General features: G+C 35.0%; 1 protein-coding gene across 4 annotated transcripts; it reads left to right on the top strand.

Annotated features, from left to right (window-relative positions):
* The first annotated feature begins 208 nt into the window (after positions 1-208).
* gjc2 (gap junction protein gamma 2) lies at positions 209-27,582 on the top strand. 4 transcript variants are annotated; one of them, XM_038301572.1, is made up of 4 exons: positions 209-371; positions 1,697-1,730; positions 21,481-22,741; positions 26,803-27,582. In XM_038301572.1, exons 3-4 carry the CDS (start codon positions 21,509-21,511, stop codon positions 26,803-26,805), a joined length of 1,236 nt encoding a protein of 411 aa, XP_038157500.1. In that variant the 5' UTR covers positions 209-371; positions 1,697-1,730; positions 21,481-21,508; the 3' UTR covers positions 26,806-27,582. The 4 variants fall into 4 exon arrangements, with proteins under 4 accessions (XP_038157500.1, XP_038157497.1, XP_038157499.1 ...); XM_038301569.1 differs by lacking the exon at positions 26,803-27,582 and having other exon boundaries at positions 21,481-24,353; XM_038301571.1 differs by lacking the exons at positions 1,697-1,730; positions 26,803-27,582 and having other exon boundaries at positions 21,481-24,353.
* Positions 27,583-27,791: the final 209 nt, after the last annotated feature.

The following is a 27,791-nucleotide window of genomic DNA, read 5'->3' on the forward strand; positions in this document are numbered from 1 at the left end:
AATGTCCAGGCTCTTCTAGAGTCAGTTTGTTTCTTCAACACAGTTTTTATCAATACAACTTACTGTATAGCTGTGACACCTTTTTTCATTGCAAATGAATGGGGTTGTAGTGGTTGTGATGCTACCATCAATAAATAAGCAGTTTGTCAGTCTAGGCCATGTATCCGGGTAAGCTGCAGAACAATGGGTCTTTTGGTAGCATGCTGATCTTCCGAGAGGTCTGCCTGTACTTGGTGGTGAGGGGTTTTGATAAAAAAAAATAACCCATTGTTGTTCTCATCCTGCAACAGAGCCAATGCACTGGAATGATTCCTTTGAATGTCAGTAGAGAAACTATCATAAAGCAAAAAATCTTTTTTCCACATGAGCAGGTAGGTACTGCTTATAATTGTTCTTTTTTTCCAACTGTAGACATATTTATTCATCTATCTGAATTATTTTATCAAAACACCTGAATGTTTCCCTTATTGGTACTGCAAACACTACAGTTTCAGGAAATTATTTTATATTAAAGAAAGCTATTTATTAACAGTTATTTAAACAAAGTTACATTTTTAAAACCTACTGTTTTACCCTGGCTGCCCGGCTATTTGCATTTCCACTCCAGAGTCTGCTGGTATGTTTACATAAGTCTTTTTATCTGCTTTAGCATCCTTGGGATACTGGACACTAACATAAAAAAAAAAAATCTGTGACGAGATTAGAAACAGTAAATAACCATCAAGGCAGCATTATTTCCTGATTCTTTATAATGGCTTTGATTTGAAAGCAGTATTGTCATTAAAAATGGGGGGAAAAAAGTGTCTATAATACATGTTAAATTAACTGCCCCCTTTCAAATGTCTGAGTATGTTCAGGGTAGAAAGAGTTTGAGTAAGATCAACGCAACATTCTTTCAGGGTGAAACTCTAACATTGATTGTATCCTCAAACAAAGTAGTGTTGTTCCAGACATTAGGTAAAGTTTTAACTGAAACATGAATATTGCCGATCAGGCCTGTTAACTTTTTTTAAAGTAATAGGAAAAGACAGGGACAGAGCTGTTAAGATCACAGCAGAATATTCTCTTCATTTTAGAGTTCTTTTTAGGGTCACACTCTGAATAAGAATGTTTCTAACCTGTTGGAAGTTCAGAACAAACTAATTTTAAAATGTTGTCTGTTTCGTATTTATGAATTGTGAAGAATAGACAATCTAAGGCTCTCTTTCTTTTCTGAAATGCGCTCTACTTCAAGGCTCCCTTTACCCTCCTCCTCTAGGGTCCAGCTTTAGAGAAGGTTTGTCTTTTTTAATCTTTGGTGGACAATGTACAAATCTACCTCACTCTAAATGCAAGTAGTACCCACTGAGTTTTAAAGAACATCCAAAAGTTGGATGGAGCTTAAATTTCTTTACCTTAATGAAATTAAGTCTAAGGTGATGTTATTGCAACTGAATTTTAACAGTGCAAATGATCCTTTGAACTATTTATATTGTAAAACTATAACTAATATATGGGGTATTACTCCTTTAAATTTGATAAAAAGGGCAGTGCAGTAGTCCTGTCCAGCTTCTTTATTCTAAGGCTTATTTTCTAAAATCAAAACTTATCTACCTTATAGTGAACCTATAAGGGTGATTCACCCTTTTGTTGCTTCCAGACTGGCCTACTGCAACCCTCTACTGGGATGCTCAGTTCTCTTCTTTGTCTTCTGCAGGTGATCCAAAAAGTTGCTGGCCATCTGCTGACAGGTAAAAAAAAGACCTGAACACATTTATTGCATATTGTCCTCACTGTGCTGGCTGCCTGGATGTTTTGGGATTCATTTTAAGTTTTCACTCTTACTTTTTAAATAGTGATAAGTCAGGCACCCCTCTACTTATCAAAGCTCTTTTAAGGCGTGTTCAGTTAAAACCCTGAGGTCAGGTAACCTGCTACTTGATGTTCTTTGGACTCATAAGTTGAAGTGATAGCTTTCTGTGTTGCTGGTTCACTTGTTGCAATGAGGGGAAATACATTGAAATATTTTAAATCTCCTTTAAGACTCATCATTCAGCTTGACTTTGAACTCCAACTGAAGTTTCAGTATGTTTTCTTTATAGATTTCTAATTTATTATCCCTTTATTATTTTAACTGCTCATGTTCTATAAGCTTTACCCTAGATACTGTATTTTATTGCTCATTTTATGATTTTATTTCATTAAATTTTATGGATGTGTGCAGCCCTTTGGTCTCTGGGTGTGTAGCATACTCTATAGATAATACTTATAGATAAGAAAACTTTGATTGGTATTTTAGAATATGAAAACTGTAAAGCCATATAATTTATACCTACAATTAATACCTACAAAACTGTTACCCTTCAGGCTTGGTCTAAAGGGAATTTCTGTGTTTCTAAAAGTAGTACCTCTGCAAGGGTCGTTTTAAGGGTAGCATTGCTTCCTGGCAATTTATTTTACACGTGGTTCCTGAAGAAACAAGAAAATTTAAGAAAATAGCTCTATAAAGCTACCATAGGTTCCTGAAAGTTATAGTACCCCAATAGACACCTTAAAGTGGAACGGTATGTATTTGTGTTTTTTTCTATAATGATGAAAAAATAAAACCGTTCAACAATGAGTGATTATATATCCTAAAATGGATGTCTTAACATAAAATTCAGTTGGTTGTATAAAAAGGGACGGTTACAATTGTTTTTTAAACATGCCCTTGCCAACATCTACTCTTTACTGATTCTTCGAGGACTTCTTGAAGTTACCTGAAAAAACGCAGCTTGGTCAAAGTCCCAGCCCCAGGAAGGAAATATTTACAACAGTGACCGTATTTAACTTTCTTAGAGATAGCTCTGTGTATGAACCCTGATGCTATTTCTTTCCGGTTCTTTTCCCTGAAAAGAGATCACTAGGGTCAAACTCTTTGTTTAACACTTAATAACTTTTATGTATTAAATAACCAGGAGACATGACAACAGATTCTGAAATTGTAATCTTACTCAGATCAGAGAAATTGCTTAGGGTTACAGTATGGCAGCTGCTCACCTGCAGGCTCATCTCTCAGGAAGTTGCCCTGATTAACAGTTAAAAATAATTTTTTACATCTCCAGTCTGCCACATCATCATGTTTTACATCATACGTATTAGCAGATGATTAGACATCCATTGCTCCATCCTCAAAATATTACAAATCGTTCTTAGCTGAAGGACACCGCTCTCATTCCATTTCCAAATCTTTGCAATGTACAAAATGAAGATTATAACTGTATATCCAGACAAAGGAACTGTCCTAATTAAATTAGAATGTCGGTTCTGACGCGCAACAGGCAGCCCATACCAGGGTGTAATAAACTCACACATCTTCAATGATAATTATCCTAACAACTTTGAGATAAGAGTACCTTGGTGTCTTGTTACAGAGGGAAGATGGGATTAGAGATGGATTGTAGATTAGGGCCTTCACTGTTTATCTCCTTTTACTCCCTTCTTTGTTCTATTGAGTGGAAAAAAGAGCTGAACTAAAGACGAAAGTCTCATTTTACCTTTATGTCTAGATTTTGATATGGATCATGACCAAAAGAAAGAGATCAAACATATAAATGGGTCAACTGAGCTCCATCTCGACTTGGCTTAGACAAAGAGATGTAATGATGTCCTTCATCATCAAAAGGAATAAGGTGAGGCTGTTTGGGCATCTTAAAAATGTCAGACCTGGAAGTAGATGTAGGAAGTAAATCCTCTCTGATCATAAATCAGCTTGGGACCATGAAAAGTGAGGCAGAGGTACACCACAGTTAAACTCTGATTAGCAAATAAAAACTAAACAAAATAAAGTTCTTAATGGCAGGCACTACTGCTTATAGTTATTAGTTTTTGGGACAAACACATTAGGGTGAGGTAAGATAGATTTGTCTGAAACAAAATTGTCATTTAAAAGCTGCATTAACTTGTCTTATATAGTTTTCGTTGATTTAAAATAAACTGCTCCAAATAATAAAGGGAACAGCACTATATAACTTCAATCAAATCAAACTTCGTGAGATCAAATTGCCCAGTTAGGAAGCAACACTGATCGACAATCAATTTCACATGCTGTTTTGAAAATTGTTTGACAAAAGGTAAAAATTATTGGCAATTATCAAGACACACTCAATAAAGGAGCAGTTCTACAGGTGGGCCCCCAGATAAAATTTCTCAGTACCTATGCTTTCTGGCTGATGTTTTGGTCGCTTTTGAAGGTTAGTGGCGCTTTCACACTACAACCCACACAAGTGGCTCAGGTAGTGCAGCTCATCCAGGATGGCACATCAATGTGAGCTGTGATGAGAAAGTTTGCCGCGTCCGTTTAGTCCAGGTTTTGGAAGAAATCTCTCAGACCATCTGCCATCTTAACAGGAAAATGCCTCTGTTGGCTGACTTGAAATTCAGGCCTCGGTTGGTTAATACATTTATTTTTCATTGATGATTTTTGAGTGAAATTGTTGTTAGCACATTCAACTTGGTACAGAACAAAGTATTTCATGAGAATACTTCATTAATTCAGATCTAGAATGTGTTACTTAAGTGTTCCCTTTATTTGTTTGAGCATTGTATTTAAATGTGACCAAAAAAAAAAAACAACGTAAATAGGTTGTACTGGCACTGTGGATTGTTTCGAGTAAAGTTCTGATGCAATCTACAACTTTTTTCGATGCACAATATTTTATAATTTCTCGCTGTTTTGTGGTTAGTTATCATTGAAAGATGGTATGATAAATTAATCAGATTGTGACCTTGGTGTTAGATGGATTGATTTTTAAAAAGGGATTGTTCCTGTTTTGAGTTTTTAATAGTTCCCTGATATGAATTCAGTGTAAAGTGATGCAGAATAACTAACTGGAATTAAGTGAATCACGACAAATTGGACTGCATTAACTAGATGTGCTGTCAACGTTCATTTCATCCTCTAAATGAAATGTCCTTAATTCTTAGAAAAACCATAACCTTGAACTCCTCTTGTTTGCTGACTCTTGATGCACAGAGTAACAAGGCTGTTATCGTTTCTACTTGTCAGTGGCAGAGTCTGGATGGGTCATTAACCTGTTTATGACAGTGCCTTAGAAACACAAACATTTCAAAATAGATGTAAAAGGATCCTGGAATGAACAAATACATAGCCGCTATCTACTGGCCAAACTTTTAGGGTTAGATAAATGTAGGGACTCTATAGAAATTACGGTTCTCTATATTATTTGTGTTTTTTCTGAAATATTGGGAATGATTGCTGTTGACAAAGGAAACTTTGGAGCAGGGCTGTTAGAGCTAGGCAGCCATTCATGTGTAACAACAAAACATTTTAAGATATACAGTTTGTGATTATTGTTATTCCTTTAGCTTCGCTTTGTCTATGAAATGCAAAGTTCTGAGTGTGTCAAGTTTAAGTCTTGTAGCTATAAGACCAAAAGGTTGATTATTTCATTAATTTTAAGTTAGGTGTTGATAGTTCTGCTTTCGTCATTTACACAACTTTTGTTTTATTCAGAGATGTGGAGTAACTGGTTACATTTGTGACTAATTTTACCCAAAAAAGAACAGGTTTTAGGCAAATATTCACCCTGATAGAATTGCACCCCTGCAGGTCATGTTTAAGTGTGACTTCTTTTTTGTACTCAATCTCCATTGGTTTATTGTTATTTTCTATCTGCTGATTATGCCGTGTCATTTGAAGATCAAGTGAACATACATTAAACAGTATGCTGTATCTTTTTTGTAGTAATGTAATTACTATTTTTGCCCATATATAAAATATTGCAAGTATTGAGTCCAAGGTTTAGGTTTTGTAATAAAAATATATTAAACATTATATTTTGAAAAGTGTTTCTTCCACCTGAATCTGTTGTTATATTTACTTTTTTTTATATCTCATACCTTGAATGAGCATTTGCATAAAATTATTATTATTATTGCTATTTTACATATTTTAAGGGTATTTAATCTGTTATCAACATGAGTATTAAGTATTGTTCACTCAATACTTACCTTACCTGAGTATTTTTTCTGAATGGCTACTTTCTGTTTTTACTGAAGTAAACATATAATGTGTTAGAGCTACTCTTACTTATGTCCATTGTCGTGGGAAAAAAGTATTCAACTATTCATCCTGGTTAAATAAACAGAGATCAATGGATTTCTCTCAGTCGGCACATTTATTCATATCTTTGCAAAGAGAGAACAGTCATCATACAGCCCTAATGGCACAGCATTCTGCCCTGTTCTGCTAGAGCAGTGTTCGTTCCCCCTTACTTACAACAATGCAAAAGTAGTCAAAGTCAAAACAAATTACAGACACTTTGGTTAACAGTAACATGTTATGAATAAACCTTGAGAAAGAATCTGGTTTGTTGTGGGAAGAAGCTATGTCTGGTCTACAAACACCATCCTGCAGAGAATTGTGCGGCCTTCAAGGTGAAACAGACTGAGTGAAAACTTTTATAGAGAGTAAATAGGATTAATTAATATATAATAGAAGAGAAATAAAAAATTTCCAACAACACCATTTTTTGGTAATGAGTATTTAAGTAAAAGTTATTTGAATTAATAGTCATTTACTTCAAAAATAAACATTCTTGTTATTGTTGTTGGTATATGGTGACTTAAAAAAGTATTAAGTATCCAAAAAGGCTTATCAATTGCATCTTAGTCCTAGAATAAGAATGTAATGTGAGTAACAGCACTTCTAATGAAAAAGAATGCCTTGACACAAACTTTAAATTCTAAGTTAAAAGAGATCAAGTTGGTTGATACTGTAGCCAATGAGCACAGAATGTCTGAGTTATTTCTGTTTATGCAGAAACCTGACAGTAATAGTTAAAAGCATTTGATACATGTTGTTAGCTGTTGATCAGATCAACATAAAATTGCCAAATAATCATTGAACACTGGGCTGTTAATTATGACCTGTGGCATTTAAAAACTGAATAATTTACCTTTTTGTGTTTCTCTGGTGCCTGCTAAAAAATTTAATTCAAGTTATTTATATATCTTTATTGAATTTCCAGTAGGTTGAAATTCAGAGTTGAATATAAACAAAAGCCATAATGCAAAAGAAAAAAAACAATCCAAGAGGATTTTTCTTACCACCAATCCCCTAGCCACTAAAAAATCCTGGGGGGTTTTAAATCTATGTATCACACATTTAGCAGAGATCCAATCCCTACAAATTCAAATCCCTCATTCACAAAAAGTTTGATTGTTTATGTCAACAATTCCTGATCACAAGCAATGGTTTCATTTTCACAGGTTATAATATTCGGATATCCTGGCAACTAATTGCCAAAATGCTGCAAATGTCTACAAGAGAGTTCTGAGTTTGTTGGGTCAAACAACATTGCCATCTGGTGGCTAAAGATATCTAGTCAGAAAAGGTTTTAAAAAAATGTGAAACAGGGCATTATAGAGGTAAAATTGTCATCACGGGTGCCTCATGGCGAAAAAAAAAAGGTCTTGGGTTAAATCTTGTCATGGGCCTTTATCTGTAGAGTTTGCATCTTCTCTCAGATGAGTGTGACTGGTGATGATGATTTGCTCCTACAGTCCAAAACACAAGCCAGGATAACTGGGATTTTAAATTGTGTTAAAATTGTGTATATTTTGGACTATATATCATATGAAATGGACTAAAGATCAGTAAAGGGTAGATAACCTGTGTAAAAGGCACTAGAGATAGGCAGCAGCCTGCATTGACCAGTGTGTGGAAGTAAATGTTAATAGAATAAAATATTTAAAGCTAATGTTGGATTGCTTTGTGATTAGTTGCATTTAATAAGTTCATTTTCAACACATTTCCTGCCCACATTATCAACCATTTTATACTGTCACAAAGCTTTCACCTTAAAAGTTAATATTTTGGTCAGCAGATTTGCACTTCTTATCACCTCATTCATTAATGTCACATGCAGTTTAAGTCATGCACTCTCCACATGCAGTAGTGCATTTAGAGTTTTGGTTTAAGTATTTTGTATAAGACTGCATCGAGCACAGAGGCAATGTTGCTGCAATCTGAAGAAATCCTGTAGCATTGCTAGCAGTGTTATCAGTGTCTGGAGTTCACTGAGTTATAGAAGAAGGCAACAGCACTAAGGAGGAGATGCAGTAACGCCTCACTGATAGTTTGAATGACCCTGACTAGGTCTGATGAGCCTTTGGCCTTGCCTCAACTCCATCACTGACATTGCAGTTAAGATAAGATGATGCCAAAGATTAAAGTCCAACAATTCTGCAAGTAAAGCTTAAAGGTGCTTTTCATTCAGAAAATGTTGTAGTGGGTGGATATTGATCCTTTAAAGAAAAACCTTGGCTCTATGTGTACAACATAATAAGATTTTACTGATTTACAGTCAGTAACTGTAATTTTGTCAAAAATATTGCCATCTTAATTCTCTTCAGATCTATTTCTACTGCTTTTTGTCTGCTCAGTAATTTTCGCTTAGAGTGAGCTGCTTTATTGAAATATGGGAGGGCCAGGCTGAGAAAAGTTGTTGACATTCTCCTCAAGGCTTTTCATCTTAGTTGTTTCAACGTTGTCCAGCTTTCGTAAAGCTGGCACGGGACGCACTCGACCCCAGGGTAGGAGAGACTCGGCTGAGAAACTGGAAGGAAAAAAAGTGAACAAATGCGATGGGACTGCCACTACTCACAGGCTGCCTGTGGGATAATCCCTCACAGCTTTTTGAGGGCGCTTTAATGATAGTGTTGGGAGACAATGAGAGAGAGAGAGCCCAAGTGCTGAGATGGATGTTGTTTTTTTATTTGTTTTTTTTTGTCTCTTTTTTGCTTTGGTGTCTTCTGTCACTCTTTTCTGTGAGGGTTAGAGGAAAGGAGGGTGAAGGAGGGGGCTTCCAAATCACAGGCTAGAGCTTGATTTGTTACATAAACATGGACCTCCACAGCCCCCAGTCTACTCACATCAAATTTGTTCTGTAAATACATGTGGATGAAACTCTTGGGATGACATTGGTGGTGGCCAAGGAGAGTTGTCGAGATGTTCACTCCACATTGCTGCATCACTTCACCTCACAGCTCACAGAAACCTCTCCAGGCAAGGATGCTTGTAAATAAAACCCATACAAACTGGATGACAGACTTTTCCTCTTAAAAGTCTTAGCATTATTTTCTCCTTTAAAAATAACACTGTGTTGTATCTATCTATCTATCTATCTATCTATCTATCTATCTATCTATCTATCTATCTATCTATCTATCTATCTATCTATCTATCTATCTATCTATCTATCTATCTATCTATCTATCTATCTATCTATCTATCTATCTATCTATCTATCTATCTATCTTACTATTATAGGCCACACTATCCTCATGAATATTAACCACCTTTTTTAGCTATCATGTGACGGCAGTCCTTGTAAAAGGAACAATGTCAAATGATGTCTTGCAGGGGAACACTGTTATATTTTGCTGGCTACAGGCTCTCCAATCAATATTTATCACCACCAACAACAGTTTCCTGAAGCTAAAACAGTCTGACTTGTCTAAGGACAAAAGGACAGTTTCTTTTATTTGTTTTTAAAGTTTAACATTTGCTTGGGTGATGTATTATGTCATGAATTTGTTAAACATTTTTTTCCCCTATCAAAATAAATAAATAAATGTATTTTATTAAAACAATTGTTAATGTATCCCTAATTATCTAGTTTAGAGGATTTGTTAAAAAATCCTAATGTGTTTTTACATACAAAGGTTTTCACAATCACACAAAATGTAAAACATTTTTTTGACAAAAGCAACAAAGGAATGTTAAATAATTATACTATATATATATATAGTTGGTTTGGAAATGAACGTATGATGTTGTATATTGAATAAATAGCATATCTAAATGACTGAAGTCACATCTCTGCTTGCTTTTTGCTAAACTAGCCTGTTAGCAACCCTGTAATATGAAGCACAGAGATGTCAAGTAACAAATTAAAAGTACGTTGTTACCTTTCTTACTTAAGTGGCTATCTGTACTTCCCTGGAGTAATATTTTTTTTACAAAAACTTTTACTTCTACTCCTTAGTTTTTTTGCAATTATCTTTACTTTCTACGCCTTACATTTTAAAAATAGACTTGTTAGTTTTGTTTTATTTGAGCTCATTTTCATTATGGCCTGTTGGTATTTAAAATAAACAAAAACCATCAAAACAATTTGTTCTATCAATTCAATTAATTTCTTTATAGTTGGACTTGGTACAGCACAAACTTGTTGCTCACTAAAAAAATAAATGTTTTTTCAAGATGATGCAAAGTAAAAATTGACACTTTTACCATTAGTTTATAAAAGGAATAAAATTGGGTCCAAGGAAGTTATCACGCTAAATTGTAAAAAGATTATTCTTTAATAGGCTAGCGCAGTAAAGCATCTTTCCTTAACATTTTCCTGCATTACTTTTTTACTTTATGTAGTTTTAAAACATTTTACTTGAGTAAAAAAGCTGAAGTTGACTCTCATTTTTAAAGAGTGCAATTTCTACTTCTACTTGAGCAATAAACATGAATGCTTTTGACACCTCTGTGTACAGGATATGGATATCATTCTTTTATGAAACAAAGGTTAATAAAGTTGTTTAAGATTTTTATAATAACAATATACAGGAACTAGCAAAAACTAACCCCTAAGAAAAATATGGCATATAAAAAGACTGCACATCAGTGGAAATAAAACAACATTAACTCTTTCCTTTTCTACCATAGACACAACTTCTCTTACAAAACTCAACTGTAAAACGGAATAAATACAAAGACTGCACAGACCTGTTTGTTGTTTAGGGATTGCCTTCGAATCAACGAGTTGATGCAATCAACTGGTTTTCCTTGGATAGAGAACTTTGAATCAGTTTGGCCTTGTAATCTGGTGAATTGTAGGGTGCCTTGTGATGGCGTGTTGTGGATTGGAGCTATATAAATAAACTGAATTGAATTGAATTGTTAAGACTCCCAAATACTAATTTGACCTTATGATTGATTACAGCATTCATTCTTTGGTAAAAGTCCACTCTAGCTTTTATTTGGCGGCACTTTCTATATTAACTTCTCCAAATCTATCAGACTGTGAGAAAGTCTATCATTCACATCCTCTTTAGGTGACCTTACAGATTTAGATACCTTTCCAGAGTCCTATTTTTTACTGTATTAAGTAACTATTATTGTCAATTTTAATGCAGGCTCGATCTTGATATAAAAGCAAAGGGAAAATTCATCTTCATATTCTGCTTAGAGGTCAAAATTGACTAGCCATTTGGAACAGTTTACAATTTCAAATACCAAAATCTAGTATTATGTAATTGAAAGGAAAAAAACAGAAAATGATACTGCCACATCTCAATTTCACTGTGGGTTTACTGTTTTCTTGTCATAGCATTGTTATGCTTAATTTGTCTTTAAAACTGTGACCCAGAAGTGGCTTCTCTCAGATGGTAACATATCCTTTGGGAAAAGCTGTATTTTTTTCTTCTATTGTTTTAAATACTTATTTTTTTTAGACAGATGACATCATTAACTTTTCTGTGTGCTGGCATTGAAAATGTTATTGAGAGGCAGATGTTACCACGCATTTTTTTCAAAAGTGGTGTACTTCAGTTGCTAAAATATAGTTTCAGCCTTTCTTTAATGGTCTGTCAGTATCAGTGTACACAAATAAGTAATCTGAACAAGACTAAGGCTCACATATCCCATATACCGCATTATCGGTCACATATATATATGTGACCGATAATGCGGAACCTGACAGAGAGACAGAAGAAAGAAAAGCAGTGGAAAGGAAAGAGATCCTTTGGACATAAAGAGAAAAAAGACAACAACAGAGAAAACATAACCATATAACCATCTACTGTCTAAAAAAAAAAAAAATGGAACTGTTCCTTGTGTGCAGTCCTGGTGGGGAACCTGTAGGAGCTCCTGCAAAAGGGAACAGGGGGAAAAAAGGAACAAACAAGCAACAAGAGCAACAGCAAAAACATTGGTAGTGGTGACATTAGTGAGCTTCTCTGAATTATGCAGCAGCTGTACAGAAGCTTATGGAGTGTAATCGTGTTAACTCAAAAGAAAAAAGTATGAGGTGCCCCCAGGGACATAAATCAGAATTAACTTGCATATACACATATTAAATTACACTCTTCCATATAATATACTGAAAACCTCACACAAACACTAGTAAAAAGCTCTCACATAAACTAGTGAAAACATTTACCTCTTATATAATCTACTCAAAAGCTCTCATACAAAGTAGTGAGAATTGTTCATATAAACTGGTGAAAAGCTTTACCTTTCATACACACTACTAGAAAGCTTTCATATACACTATTAAAAAGCTCTCATATACACTACTAGAACGCTCTCATATACACTACTAGAACGCTCTCATATACACTATTAGAAAGCTCTCATATACACTACTAGAAAGCTCTCATATACACTATTAGAACGCTCTCATATACACTATTAGAACGCTCTCATATACACTATTAGAAAGCTCTCATATACACTATTAGAACGCTCTCATATACACTATTAGAACGCTCTCATATACACTATTAGAAAGCTCTCATATACACTATTAGAACGCTCTCATATACACTATTAGAACGCTCTCATATACACTATTAGAAAGCTCTCATATACACTACTAGAATGCTCTCATATACACTATTAGAACGCTCTCATATACACTATTAGAACGCTCTCATATACACTATTAGAAAGCTCTCATATACACTGCTAGAAAGCTCTCATATACACTGCTAGAACGCTCTCATATACACTGCTAGAACGCTCTCATATACACTACTAGAACGCTCTCATACACGCTACTAGAAAGCTCTCATACATGCTACTAGAAAGCTCTCACACATGCTACTAGAAAGCTCTCACATACACTACTAGAAGGCTCTCATACACGTTACTAGAAAGCTCTCATACACACTACTGAAAAGCTATTAGCGGATTTCAGTTGAAACGGAAGGTGTTTCAGTGAAACAGGAAGGACCGTCATTACACCGGAAGTTGTTTTAAACGGAGGTCATTCTGGCTAGCTCCGTACATTTTGTGCTATCTCCGGCCGAAATTGTATCAAATAAAATTATTGATTCATGCTCAGCTATCCGCTAAACAACTCACAGAAGCACGGGCATTACTCGACTTTATTTTTTATGTTTTTGCTTCAACGGAGATCCTTTTCCGGTGTTGTGTGAAATTCTGTTCCCATGTGAAAATCTGTTCCACCTGTGTCGGGAGCGCGCCGCGCATTGCAGCCACATAAGCGGATCTGATCATTTCCCAGGCCTTTCGGATCATTTCTTGGTTAAATAAAAAGTCGTAAAATTATACAAGGTTGAGACATTTAGTTTAATCAGCCGCTGTTGTTTACAAAATTGTAAAATAAAAAAAAATAAATGCGGTTTTCTTATGCTGTTTTGTGTTGTTATTTTAAACGCCAAGAGAATCAGTCTCTTTCCAAGTTTTTTCACTTCAGCCTGACAGAAATAAAAGTCAAGTCAGCAAATACCAAATTTGTATTTATAATTTTTTATTACTGATATAAGATGATGGGAAGTGCCTGATAGCAGTTCCATAATATGGAAACAAATAAATTTAGCTGCAAATCTTAAACTGTGTTTATTAACCATCTGGATTCGGTGATATTTGAGCAATGTTTGCCTAAATTAAAGGAGGGGGACCATATATTTTAGCTTTCTAATAGTGTGTATGAAAGCTTTCCAGTAGTGTGTTTGAGAGCTTTCTAGTAGCGTGTATGAGAGCGTTCTAGTAGTGTATATGAGAGCCTTCTAGTAGTGTATATGAGAGCGTTCTAATAGTGTATATGAGAGCTTTCTAGTAGTGTATATGAGAGCTTTCTAATAGTGTATATGAGAGCGTTCTAATAGTGTATATGAGAGCTTTCTAATAGTGTATATGAGAGCTTTCTAGTAGTGTATATGAGAGCTTTCTAGTAGTGTATATGAGAGCTTTCTAGTAGTGTATATGAGAGCTTTCTAATAGTGTATATGAGAGCGTTCTAGTAGTGTATATGAGAGCTTTTTAATAGTGTATATGAAAGCTTTCTAGTAGTGTGTATGAAAGGTAAAGCTTTTCACCAGTTTATATGAACAGTTCTCACTACTTTGTATGAGAGCTTTTGAGTAGATTATATAAGAGGTAAATGTTTTCACTAGTTTATGTGAGAGCTTTTTACTAGTGTTTGTGTGAGGTTTTCAGTATATTATATGGAACAGTGTAATTTAATATGTGTATATGCAAGTTAATTCTGATTTATGTCCCTGGGGGCACCTCATAAAAAAGACCAACACATAGTTACAGTCAGATTCTGCACTTGTCCATCACTACATGCTGTGAAAAGACTTGCACACTGTGACAAATTCAGTTTTAACTGGACATATTGATGTGCCAACTGGGACTTGCTACTGTGAAGATCAAGTTTTGCAACTGTCAATGAACATCAACTGAAAATTGCAAAAAGAAAAGCAACCGTTTCCACTTGCTAACTGTCTGCTCTAAACTTTAAGCTCTCACTGTCACACCAAGATTGTTAGCTCTGGGGTCTCTATTTAGACAATTCAGTCAGAAGGAGATTTAAATAGACTTTTAATAATATTTGCAGCCAAGTGCTGCTGTCTTTCTGTTCCTTTATGAAAAGGACCCAAAACTGACCTCATTTTAATTTAATCTCAGTATCAATATTACATTTCTGTGAAGGCTTTATCATAAGCAATGATTAAAAAGTCTCAAAGTAGCTAAAGTGTTCACAGTAACTCTGGAGGAGCTGTGGCTATCTACAACGCCCCTGGATGATGATGTGTAGAAGGCACTTGGTCATACACACCTTAGTTAAACAGCTTATTTGCTGCAACATCATACATTCAAGATCTACAGAGTCCCACTAGTGGCCAAAATTGATATTTATTCAGGTGCGTTTAACCAGAGAAACATGTAAAAGCTGCAGAACCTTGCCCTCCAAAGACAGGAGTTGTTGTGTATGAATTTAGATTAGACAAGAGATTTACCCAACAAGAGATGTTGACCAGTGTCTACCGTGGTGAGGGATGCGGTTACAACATAAATAGATTGACAGGCATCATGGACTAATTTGACTGGAAGAAGAATGACATAAAACACACAGACGAGGGCATCCAAAAGGACCATTTCTTTGTAACCAACCAGTATGAAGCCACATCCTACAGTTTCAGAACCTACCCATACACTGATTCGACTGATACCAATCATTTCAAATAGCATGCATTAAAGCCTATCCCAAAAGCAAACCACAAATAAACCCAAAATACAAAAAAATCCTAAATTTTGAAAACTCTCTGAGTAAATAAATGCAACAATTATTTCAATCTGAAAAACGCACACAAAGAGAAAAGACAATTAGGAGCAATTTTTTGATACAATTACTTTGTCTTTGGCGCTCTGACCTCGGCAGGAAACATAGCACTTGATTTGATAGATAAGCATGAATAGGAGAAAAGAATAGGGCTGTTTCCCCCTTAGGCCTGAAACTGGTGGTGGAGTGGAGATAGATGAAGTTGGTCAGTCTGTAGACTGCTGGATAGCGAGACGGTCTGCAGAGCTTTACTGTATGGGGAGATTCTGTGGACTGCGTGAGCTGATACTAGAGCTTCACTCAGGGACCTGGAAAATGGAAGTCTAGTTGGAAAACACAGGTTGAAAGAACCTGTCCGTGATCAGCAGGCATGAAGTGACAGTGGAGAGGAAAAACTCCCCATTGAGAAGAAACCTTTGGCAGAACCAGGCTCAACATGACGTTTTTTTGCCGGACCGGTTAAGATGAGACAGGGAACGCAGTAAGAGTCTTGAAGGAATAACACTCTGATGAAGCTTTTAGCTACGATGGTGGATGAGGGGCTGGAGGTGTGTTGATATGGTGTCATCTAAATGAAGTCACAGTGCATCCCCCTCCTGCGCACAGGAGCAGACAGGTGTGTATCGGAGGCCTTTTAAGATGAGCTTTGGATGCCGATTGGCTTTCGTGGAGGTGTGGTTCAAAGCTGATTGGCTGTGTCGCAGGTGGATGTATGAAAAACAAGAAGTTTCTTCAGTTGAATTTCCCTAGGCTCCATCTTTCATTTGAAATTTTGTGTTTACAGTGTCTTTAAACTTCAATATTTAATTTAATGGATTTATGACCCCACCCACTGATTAAACCAGTACTTTTCTTAGTAGTAGTAGTAATTCAATATCTATAGCAAGTTTTGCAAACAATAAATCTTCAATATGTGCTTGCAATTCAAAAATCTAAGTGAAAAAGGCAAAGTTAAAAAAATGCTTTTCAAATTGCTTACTCTATTAGTACATTTATATATATGATATATAAATATAACATAAATTATATCATATTTAATTGTTAAGACCTCATCCTTGTTGATCCTTGAATCCCAGTAGGCTCATGACAACTCATTTTCTATCTGGGCTAGTCCAAATTTAAGACCTAAATTCAGTAAAATTTTGATTAGACTCAAATTTTGTTTACAGTAATTTTTCATCTGTAGAGATTTCAATCAATGCTGTTATGTTGGTTTGACTACATGATAACTTCCAAATAAAAAATATAAAAGTTTGTGGTAGAATGTAACAAAATCTGAAAAGGCTCAAGGGCTATGACTACTTTTAGAAGTCTCTCTAACTAAAATACTTACTCTTCGAGCTATTATCTTATTGATGTAAGCAAACTAGAATTGTTGAGTATTATTCTTAGCTTTATAACCACATAAATAATAAAGTGAAAAGATTACCAAGGGCCATGTGAAAGCAACATTGTAAAACAATCACTGTGACAATGACCAGGCTTGTGTCATTAATGCAAACCAGACACTAAGACATTTATCTGTCCTCTGTTCCAACATAATTTTACTTTCCAAAATCTGACAGCAAGTTCTGGCACATAGAATGAAGTAATGTTTTCCAATTTTAATTTTTCCATCAGTTTTCCTTCTTCTCTGCCCTATATATATATATATATATATATATATATATATATATATATATATATATATATATATATATATATATATATATATATATATATATAAAATATATAATCTTGTAGATTGTTGTGATACAACAGATGAAGTTGACAGCTAAAACTGTAAACCCAAAGTTGGAGAAGGGGTGTTGCGGGAATGCATAGTGAGATCTGTTCACTTTTCTGTAATCTGGCCATCTGCCGGGATGAAAGATCTAAATATTATGACACTTGACATGACTGAGTGTACCTGCTGGTTATATTTTAGCTGATCCGCACTGAGGCAAGGTGGCTTGTGTCTTGGTGACAGTTCTGTCCTCAAAGTCCCCGTCTTTCTCTCATGGCTATGAAGTTACTTCTTCATAGCCATCACCCACTGTAAACTCTTATGTAATCAAAAGATAATAAAGAGGCTGCAATCTGCAACTGTGGTACCTCACTGTGCACCCTCTGTAACCAAATTAGAGAGACACTGATGCAAAAATTCCTTAGGAACAATTTGGGAAGTCTTAAAAGCAGCGATATTGTCTCAGTAAGCTATTACTATTTTTACATCTTTGAAGGTATGATAGCATGGAACAAGAACAGAAGAATCAAGAGTAAGATAAAGTAAGAGAAAGAGAGAGAGAGGAAGCTCATCATGTGTTACAAATGTTGCTCATGAATGTTGGGGGAGGTTAGTCTGTGTTGCAAATAACACGTTCCCTCAGTCGGGTGTTCATTTCAATCTGCAGTACAATAGCCTCAAGTCTGAACCCTTGGATGAGGATCACTTGCCAGAGGATGATTTTATTTTTTTTTTATACTTCCTTCTTGGGCAGAAGGCTGGTGTAATAGAAACCAGACACAAGCCAGCATGTGAGGCATCCATCCACTGCGGCGAGACCTCACTTCTTCGCAGAGTAGAATAGCAGGATTAGAAAGAGAATTATAGTCAAGAAAAGAAAGTTCCAACTTCAGTTTTTTTTAGTTAATTTGGATTTTTTTAAAAGAAGGTCTGTTAGGATGAAAAGTGGATCAGTCTGTTTAGAAATAAAGAGTGTGGGAAAAAGAGGACTGCAGAAATGGGAATGCATGTGCAACTTTTTCAGGTGAGTTGCATTAGTTACATCATTTTACCCACAATTTATTTTTGCAAAGATATTCTGTAAACTTTAATGTTCCAAATGTTTAAGATCGATAGATAGATAGATAGATAGATAGATAGATAGATAGATAGATAGATAGATAGATAGATAGATAGATAGATAGATAGATAGATAGATAGATAGATAGATAGATAGATAGATAGATAGATAGATAGATAGATAGATAGATAGATAGATAGGCTAAATGTAGAGAAATTAGTAAAACTTCAAATATACATTTATACACTACAAGGGTTTTAATGAGGTTTTACGTAAATATGATCATTTATTTCACGATGTGTGGTTCTGAAATATTGACATATATATTTTGTTAAACGTTTATGGTACAAGATTACAACTAGATTATTTTTTTGTCATGCAAATAACAATTCTTTTTTATTCAATGTTTTTTAAGATTTGTAAATTGTTTAATTTGTTTTGATTTAATCCTTATAATAGAAATAAGTTAAAATAAAAAATACATTTTTAATTTTGACAAACTTACTAAAACATATAACAAGTTTTGATCTCATTTTTTGTTAATGTTCATTGGATTTTTATACTTATTTATTTAATAATTATAGATTCTTGCTCCCTTTACCTTTGTTTTAAGTTTTATATATCAGAGCCGATAACTGTGGGTAGTATTAAGCAGTCAAAATGCATTTTTTTGGGTAGTGTCATTTGCAGTCTACACTACCTTTTTTAAACATTTGTGATATTTAATAAACCAAAAAATAAAGATGCATATATGTTAAAAGTCAAGATGTATCCCACACAAATCAAGTGGGATTTATGTGGGAAATAATTTTCTTTACATGTCTTTCTATTACAATTTAACTTTTTGATGCTACAAGTTTCCTGCTTTTAATTTATGTTTGCTAAAATGCTGGAACAAATTTAGGTCTGATCAAAAGAACGATAAAGAAATATATTTATTAAAAGAACAATCAAACACATCAGCAAACTGATGATATGAAAGAAAACTGTTGTGAATAAAACCTGAATAGTATCTTTGAGACTGAGACTGTTGTGGACATCTGACCATCTCCTGTACTGGGAGGACTGGAAGAGGAGTGGAGGCCTGGTGTTTGGAGCAACAATCCTCTACTGTTCACTGGGTAGATGGCACATCAAACACGGGCAGTACAGTATCACAGTCATGAGATCACTGCGGACTCTTTCGTTCTGTATATCGGATAAAAGTCCTTAGCTATCTCATTGCCTCACTTCTGCAGGGATGCTGGTTCTGAGGAGAGTATGACCCTATGCCATCTTATGTCATCCTTTTTTTCTTCCTGCGTGACAATCGGCATATTGTGCCAAAGCATGCCGAACAAACCATGCTTTGATTCAAAAATGGTCTTGTCACCTATTCCAAATCATTAGTATTTGATTTTAGGCATGTTCTCTGTTTCTGAGGGTGTGGTGCTCTTTGGTCTGTTTCAATTATGACAATGATTCTTAAGTAGTGTATCTGATGAAGGGCTTTTTCTTTGTCTTTTAATCTTTTCTTTGCTATTGTGTGTAATTTTCTTCTATCGTTACCAAGCATTCAATTCAAGACAATCTTTTACATTGCAAAATCCCTTTGAGGTAAACAAAAGAATGCCATATGTTTGCAATTCAATGAAAGCAAGAAAACAGAAATTGCTCTGAACTGAAGCTATCTTATCTTTAATGGGGATATGAAAGCAAATACTTCCATGCGTAGCAGATCAAGTAACTGTGGTTTGACTCCATTTATGGGTTCTTTTTTTAAAAAGAAGATGACTTTTCATTATAACTTAAAAACTAAAAATTCAATTCATTTGGGTTCAGTTTCTTTCTTTCTTTCTGTCTTTCTTTCTTTCTTTCTTTCTTTCTTTCTTTTTTTCTTTCTTTCTTTCTTTCTTTCTTTCTTTCTTTCTTTCTTTCTTTCTTTCTTTCTTTCTTTCTAATGCAAATAACCTGTGATTTAAAATTAATTTTCAGAAATATATTAAGTACTGTAAAAAAGTTTGTTCTATATCATAAAAGTAGTCATCAGACTGCTGAACTGTAATCATTAAAGACAAACTTTTTTAAGCTAGTTTTAAATCCTATTTATTTTCCTATAGCACTATACAATAATGATCCTATTATTTTTTAGAGCAATGTACTTTCCCTAATGTGTCTTTTTTGTATACAGCACTTTAAGGCACCTGCTAATCTTATTTAGTAGAAGTGTTGTCTCTCTATGCAGCAAGGATTGTACCCCTGCAATATACTGAAGAGAATTATAATTTTTGTGAAGATGCTCTTTTCCACATTCCACAGGATGTGATCTGATTCCAGTGTCTGAATGCAAATATGCAATATCTAATATTCTTCACTCAAATATTTTGTTTGCTTTTGTCCTATTGTAGTCTGGAATGCTACTATTATTTGCATGTGAATGATTTCCCTTTATTCAGGGATATCATTAATATCAGAGCAACATTAATATGTACATAAAAGCAAACTGCTTGTTTCTAAGATGCTGAAAAAAAACATTTTAGAAGTAAGTGAATCAGAATCACTGCAGCTTCTCTGTGTAACATCTACATTGTATATATCTGTAACTTGTATCCAACTGCTAATATTTTGAGATCCGTTATGGATTTTTTCATGACGGAGCTAAAAACTCAAAAGCGTAACACAAAGTCACCTTTTATATTTTAATTATCTTTCCACTACTGAAGCTCCTTCTTGCTTCTATAAAGGTTTGTTTTACTGTTTGATTATTACTGACACACCTATAATGATTTCCACAGCCCAAAATGTTTGTGAAAACACACAAAAAAATGGCTATTTTATATTTTCTCCCTTTCAACACTATTTTAATTCTCTGTTTATGAGATTATCATGTATTTTCTTCAAGTGTCTCTCATCTTTGTCTTCAATGGTAAAATACAGGGATGTATATGTTGGTTTTTCCCCTTTGCTATATACTCCTGAGAATTTTATTTTTTATTTTTTGCCTTTCTAGTTTGTACCTTGTGCCTTAAACATACCTTTACATGACTATGTACTCAAATCTTTGCACATTATTTCATTATTAATTGCAGTCAAGTAATTTCTTAAATGGTAAAGGGGATTGGTCATAGGACTGCTCAAATGTCACTTTTATTTTAGTTCAATTGTTTATTTAATGATCAGTCTAATAAGCTGCACTCTATAAAGCTATATTTAAAGCTTTTCAAAATGTTTTAGATCTACTTAGTTGAGGAAATAATCATCAAAGGTGACCATGGAAATATGTTTCCCCCTCAAGATTAAAACTGTGGTTTAGATCCAGAAATGTTGGTTAAATTTTTAAAATGTCATTGTTTGTTTTACAGATTGTAGTTTAAAGCCTGTAGGAGCAACATGAGCTGGAGCTTCCTTACCCGACTTCTGGAGGAGATCCACAACCACTCCACATTTGTGGGGAAAGTGTGGCTCACTGTGCTCATCATCTTTCGCATTGTACTCACAGCCGTAGGAGGAGAGTCCATCTACTCTGATGAGCAGACTAAATTCACCTGCAACACTAAGCAGCCGGGCTGTGACAACGTGTGCTATGATGCCTTTGCCCCTCTTTCACATGTTCGGTTCTGGGTCTTTCAGATAATCATGATCTCCACTCCCTCTATCATGTACATGGGCTACGCCATCCACAAGATAGCACGATCCTCAGAGGTTGAGCGCAGGAAACACCAAAGACTCCACAAAAGGCCGCCTCATACAAGATGGAGAGAAAGTCAACCTCTTGAGGGTGACCTGGAGGAGGAGGAAGATGATGATGCTGAGCCCATGATCTATGAAGATGCACTTGAGGTTCATGATAGCAAAGTGCAGCCTGTTAGCAACACTGGCAAAGATCCACCCAAACATGATGGGCGCAGAAAAATCCTGCAACAAGGCCTAATGAGAATCTACGTTCTCCAGCTAATGTCCAGAGCTATTTTTGAAATTGCTTTCCTGGCGGGACAGTATCTCCTATATGGATTTCGAGTGAATCCTTCCTACGTGTGCAACAGGATACCTTGTCCACACAGAGTGGATTGTTTTATCTCCAGACCTACAGAGAAAACAATCTTCCTCCTCATTATGTATGTGGTGAGCTGTCTTTGTCTCGTGCTGAATGTCTGTGAGATGCTTCACTTGGGAATCGGCACATTTCGGGACACTCTTCACATGAAGAGAAACCGTGGTCGACGTCCCGGGTCCTATGGCTATCCGTTTTCACGCAACATCACAGCCTCGCCACCTGGGTACAACCTTGTAATGAAAACAGACAAACCCAGCAGGATTCCCAACAGCCTTATCCCCCATGAGCAAAACATGGCCAACGTAGCCCAGGAGCAGCAGTGCACCAGCCCGGACGAGAACATCCCCTCCGACCTTGCAAGCCTGCATCGGCACCTAAGAGTTGCACAGGAGCAGCTGGATATGGCCTTTCAAACCTATCAGATCAAAAACACACAGCAGACCTCCAGAACAAGCAGCCCTGTTTCTGGGGGAACTGTGGCAGAACAAAATCGAGTCAATACTGTCCAAGAGAAGCAAGGAGCAAGACCAAGATCAGCTACAGACAAGGCTACGACCATCGTAAAAAATGTAAAGACCTCTGTATGGATATAAAGATTCAACTATTATAGGAAACTGACATTAAACTAATAAACTACAAAACTGTAATAAAGGATGAAGAGATTTAACTATGGACAGCAGGATCTAGGGGCACTAATGCTCTAGTCTCTGAAAACACAAAAAGCAGAAAACACAGAGATCAAACTCAAAATAATGAATCATTTCATAGGAGTAGATGTTGATTATAGTTAACAAAATATACCTGCTTAGCTTAGCATCTTTAATTCCAGCTAAACTTCATGACACACATGGTCTCCAATGAAAACTGACTGATTTATGTGGAGAAACAAAGCTTTAAATGTTAGCTATCGTAGTGAAAAACGGACAGTAAAGCACTTAAATAGCACTTTTTTTTGTTTTTACATAGACTATTATCAATCTAAAGATATGTGTTTTACATTAAGATACATACTTTTTGGAGGTAGAAGCAATGTAATAACAATTTCTTCAATTGTGACGAGAAGCGGTAAAGACTTTTTTTAGGAAACATTTGCACAGTGTTGATCTTCAGTCATTCGTGCAAAGCCCTGATCTCTGTGTTACAGTTTTCCAAAAGGGTTATGTAAAATAAAACAGAAAATAAATACATATTGTAACAACTTTCTTTACTAAATACCAATATCCTGTGAGAAGACTATCCATTATTTATAGCTGGGAACTTGAACAGGTACAGTCATATTTCTGACAGAAATCCAATCACTGATCATTCATTAAACTCTTACCTTAAATTCAGTTGGATTTATATTTTCAATTTATCTCTGCTACTGAAATGTTTGAGCAATATGGAATCCTGCCTTCACTGCTTTCAATTTTCAAAGTGCCTCCAATTCTTAAAGTCTGTTTTCGTATTAATTTGGTTAATTAATTAAATTGAAATCTCAAAACATCCTGATGTCTAGTAGCTCAGTATGCTTCAGTGACTTATTGCCCAAACAAGGGCATGTCTCTAGGAACACAAGCTCTCCAATCTAAACTTAGAAACTCTAAGTAAGTTGGCCTCTTGAAGTCCAAAACTATTTATCTGTTCAAAAATACCAGAATCCGTTAATAAAGCAATTTCTTGAAGTCATTAAAAACTGATTTCAACAATCGCAAACATTCAAAATTACTACAGCTTAAAGTGATAAACTGCTGATATTATGACATATTGCACCTATACATTTAGAAGAATATACATTTATTTAGAAATTGGATCGACTCAGCATACTTTCCATAAAATTAAATTGATCCACCCATCAAATGCCAAAAGACTTGCTTTGGTTTATAGTCAGGCAGACATTAAAAGTGTGTCTTTATTCATTCATCAGAAAAAGAGATCATGATAAACAAAGGAACTGAAGATATTGGGTTTGCTAAATTATAGTATTCACATAAGAAATATATTGTACAATTAGACACTTTTCTGTTTTTATTTTTTTTTTACAAATAAAACCTGAAAAGTGTGGCATGCCTTTAGGTTTCCTATCCCGGCTTAATACTTTTTCCAAAGAGTTTTTATACCCACTTACAGGAAACAATTTTTCAGGCTATTTCTCAACAATTTTAAAACATAAAGAGCCTTTCTTTAAACAACTATTGCTTAAAAGGCAGTTTTTTTTTTTTAGAGAGGACTATGCAGCTCGTCCTCAGTTACCTGATGACTGCTTCTCTGATCAATGCTGTCCTCCATTGGCCAGCACTACAGCTGTTAGATAATTTGCAGAGTCGTGTACAGTCATGTATCCTCTTTGTTGCACTTCAATATTCTGCACCATTTTCTGTATCTATTGGTCACATTGATGCTTGTAGCTCTAATGTGATAACATGTATAAATGTGAATACTATTTAAAGGCACTGCAAATCTGCCAAATGGATGTAACAGAACAGAAGACACTCTTTAAAACATGGTGGATGTGAAAGCAATAAAATAGAAATAAAACGGTCAGAAAACAGTTTTAAAACAATTGATTCTAAGAAGCATCATAACTGAGGGAAACCAAAACTTTAGCCATTTCACAAATCATTGCATACAGTATTTGACCCAAAATATATACAATATATACTGTTTTAGTATTTTTTTCAGGTGGTTTAATTGTTTATATTTATATTAAATTAACGACTTGGCAAACAACTAACAGATTTGGGGTAAATTCCAAAGGCTGCTATTGACATATATCTACTCTTGTCTAGATTCGACTGACTTCAAAATAATACTGAGAAAAACTGAGGGGCCTGAACGAAAGTTCACAGTTCTTAATGGTGAAGATAATTAGGATTTGTACTATGTTGCTACAGTATGTTGCTGAGGACAGAATCAGTTCAGATTCTGAATAATAGAATTTTTATTTTGTAAACTTGAGGCAAGCTGAGCTTTGTAGTGGCAAAAGGCTTGCTGACTGCATTGGTGTCAAAAAGCCGATCAGCCATTAACAGATTATCATCTCAAGGGGAGCCAAAAGAGAAAGAAAACATGACCCTGCTAGTACAATAAAAAGGAGAATAATCTTGTGCATGCATAATTGCATAAAATAGTGAAGTGCCTAAGCTTTCCAAAGATGTTCCAACGTCACTGAAAAATCCTTACTACGGTAATAATCCTAACACAATCATTCCGTAAAAATTCAAAAAATATCCACTGGACTTGGTTTTCAAGATTTGAAGACGTTTCGCCACCTCTCCAGGAAGCTATCTCAATTCAATTGAGAAAGCTGGATGACTGAGAACCTTCATCAGCATCTAACACAATCACAACACAGAAAAACTCGCTCATCTACTTTTTACTGCAGCTCTTCCTTTGTTCCCAATAACAGGACTTAATTATAGCTGCAAGCACTTATATCCACTTTGTCTTTCATCTAACGTCTATTTTGCACGCTGAAACTGTTGATTATTTTTTCAATACATTTAGATTAATTATCAGATAGCCAAAGATTTTTTTAAGAAGACTTTTTAATTAATTAAACCAGGTGAAACTCAAACTTTTCCACTAGAGGAGTTTTGAAGTTTTAATTCTTAAAGGCAAAATGCCTTTAAGATTAAGATGAATGCTTTTGGTATAATTACTGCTCTAAAAGCGTTGCTCTGTCAGCCAAAGACATGTTTTAGAGTGTCTATACTTCAGTTAACGATTAATGGATTTTTAAATTAGTTGATGATTATTTCAATAATCAATTATTCAGGATTAATCCGATTAATTGTTTCATTCCTACTTTCATTATAAATCAAATACTTTGGCGGGACAAACAATCAATTGTTAATTCTGATGAGATTATAATCATGCAGCAAATCAATTATTTTAAAATATGAGTAGACTATGAAACTGTTTATAAAAAATTATCAACCAAACTAAAATTGCCACAAATGCAGTCTATCTTGTTGCACTTACACACCAGGTCACCAAGAGAAAACCTCATGCACAGTAAAATATGGTGGTTGCAGCATCATGGTCTCGGGTGTTTTTTTGTGGTTTTTTTTCAAATGTGACGAAAACATTTTTCAAGGTAAATTAAATCAGAAATAACTTGCTATGAATCCAGATAAGTTTTGGCATTAAGCTTTTAAGAAGAAAATCCGGCCACGTATGAGATACTTACACATCAAAAGATAAGAGGACTTAAGATTGGAAATTAATCAAAATGTGGTTTAATAAAGTATGGTGGGTAAAATAAGTTTTAAAAAGTATTTTCTGTCTATCTGAAATTAAAATCTGATGTATAGTTTGGAAACACCAAAGTAATCCACACACACACCCCAAATCAAAACAATCTCTTACTTCATATGTTCGATGCTGTAGAATGCTACAGGAAATAATTACTTAACACCAGAAAAACAAGCAAGAAACATTATCTAGAAAGCATTCCTCCTGCTATGTGCAAATGAGTATCAGTTGCTTTGATAATAACTAATGGCCTATAAAGGGTTCCATCAAACCAAAGTATTTCAAAGAATAACACAATTGCTAAAAGCAGAGACCTTCACAAAAAGTATTCATGTTGCAAACGATACTAATGGCATTGCTTACAACTGCGTTTTTAAACTTTTGAATTTTCCAGTGAGCGCTGGTGGAGCCAGAATCTGGAGATGGAAAAGAAGGAGCCATAAAGTGGAAGTGGAAGGGACATCATTTCACCATTAACCAGCCATGACCAAGTTCCCCTTGTAAGATTCCTGACACCCGAGTCAAAGAATAACCAAAAGAGTTGTCCATAAGTCCACAAGAGCCAATGAGCCTTCACATAGAACATCAGAGAGACCTGGAAAAAAGTAGGTGTAGCTAGCATGGCCTTATACACATTAACTGCCCAAACAACCTGATGAAGCTTGTTTAAACTTTGCAGTAGGGTTTTGGGAAAGCCAACATTACAAAGTCAATTAGATAAGTCCTGAACATTTTTTGGGGCACTTTATTAGAAATGTTTGGAGGAATGGTTAACCCAAAAATATCATGGTTTTATATAATGGTTTTAAGTCATTTAAGTCATGATGTGGACTATCTTAAAGCATACAGTACTGACATACAGATAAATGCAGAAATGTATCAGGGCATATAAATCTGAATACAAACAGAATTTCCATTGTCAAGTAATGCAATAGGTTTAAAATATAGGACCAATGAAACCCTTAATTTGAGTGTTCAATAATTACAAAGCATGTCATTCCTTTATTATAATAATTTTTTCTACCCATAATTTTATTTGTAGACTATTTCTCTTTGGACAGTTAGGTTTGTACCTGACAACTAGTGTTAATTTCATGTCAATACAATGACATATACTCATATGAAACAAATGTTGATGTGTTTGGAACATATCTAATCCACTGAGTATATGCTTATTGTAAAATCTCCTCAAATTATGAATGGTCTGAGTGCTTTTGGGGAAAAAATACATGTTTTATTTGCAGCTCCTTTTTTCATATATCACATACTACTTGCTTTTGATTTTCTGTTAAATTATACAGTAGAAATGTCACAATAAAAGTGGTACAAAAAAGATCTCACACAACAGGTCTCATTTTTTGTGTCGAAATCTTGGCATTCTAC

The sequence above is a fragment of the Cyprinodon tularosa genome, unplaced genomic scaffold (assembly GCF_016077235.1).
Source record: "Cyprinodon tularosa strain WSP-4 unplaced genomic scaffold, ASM1607723v1 ctg47, whole genome shotgun sequence".
In the NCBI taxonomy this organism is placed as follows: domain Eukaryota; kingdom Metazoa; phylum Chordata; class Actinopteri; order Cyprinodontiformes; family Cyprinodontidae; genus Cyprinodon; species Cyprinodon tularosa.

Coding starts and splice junctions, on each gene's coding strand:
- gjc2 (XM_038301569.1), top strand. CDS start 21,509: ATGAGCTGGAGCTTCCTTACCCGACTTCTGGAGGAGATCCACAACCAC.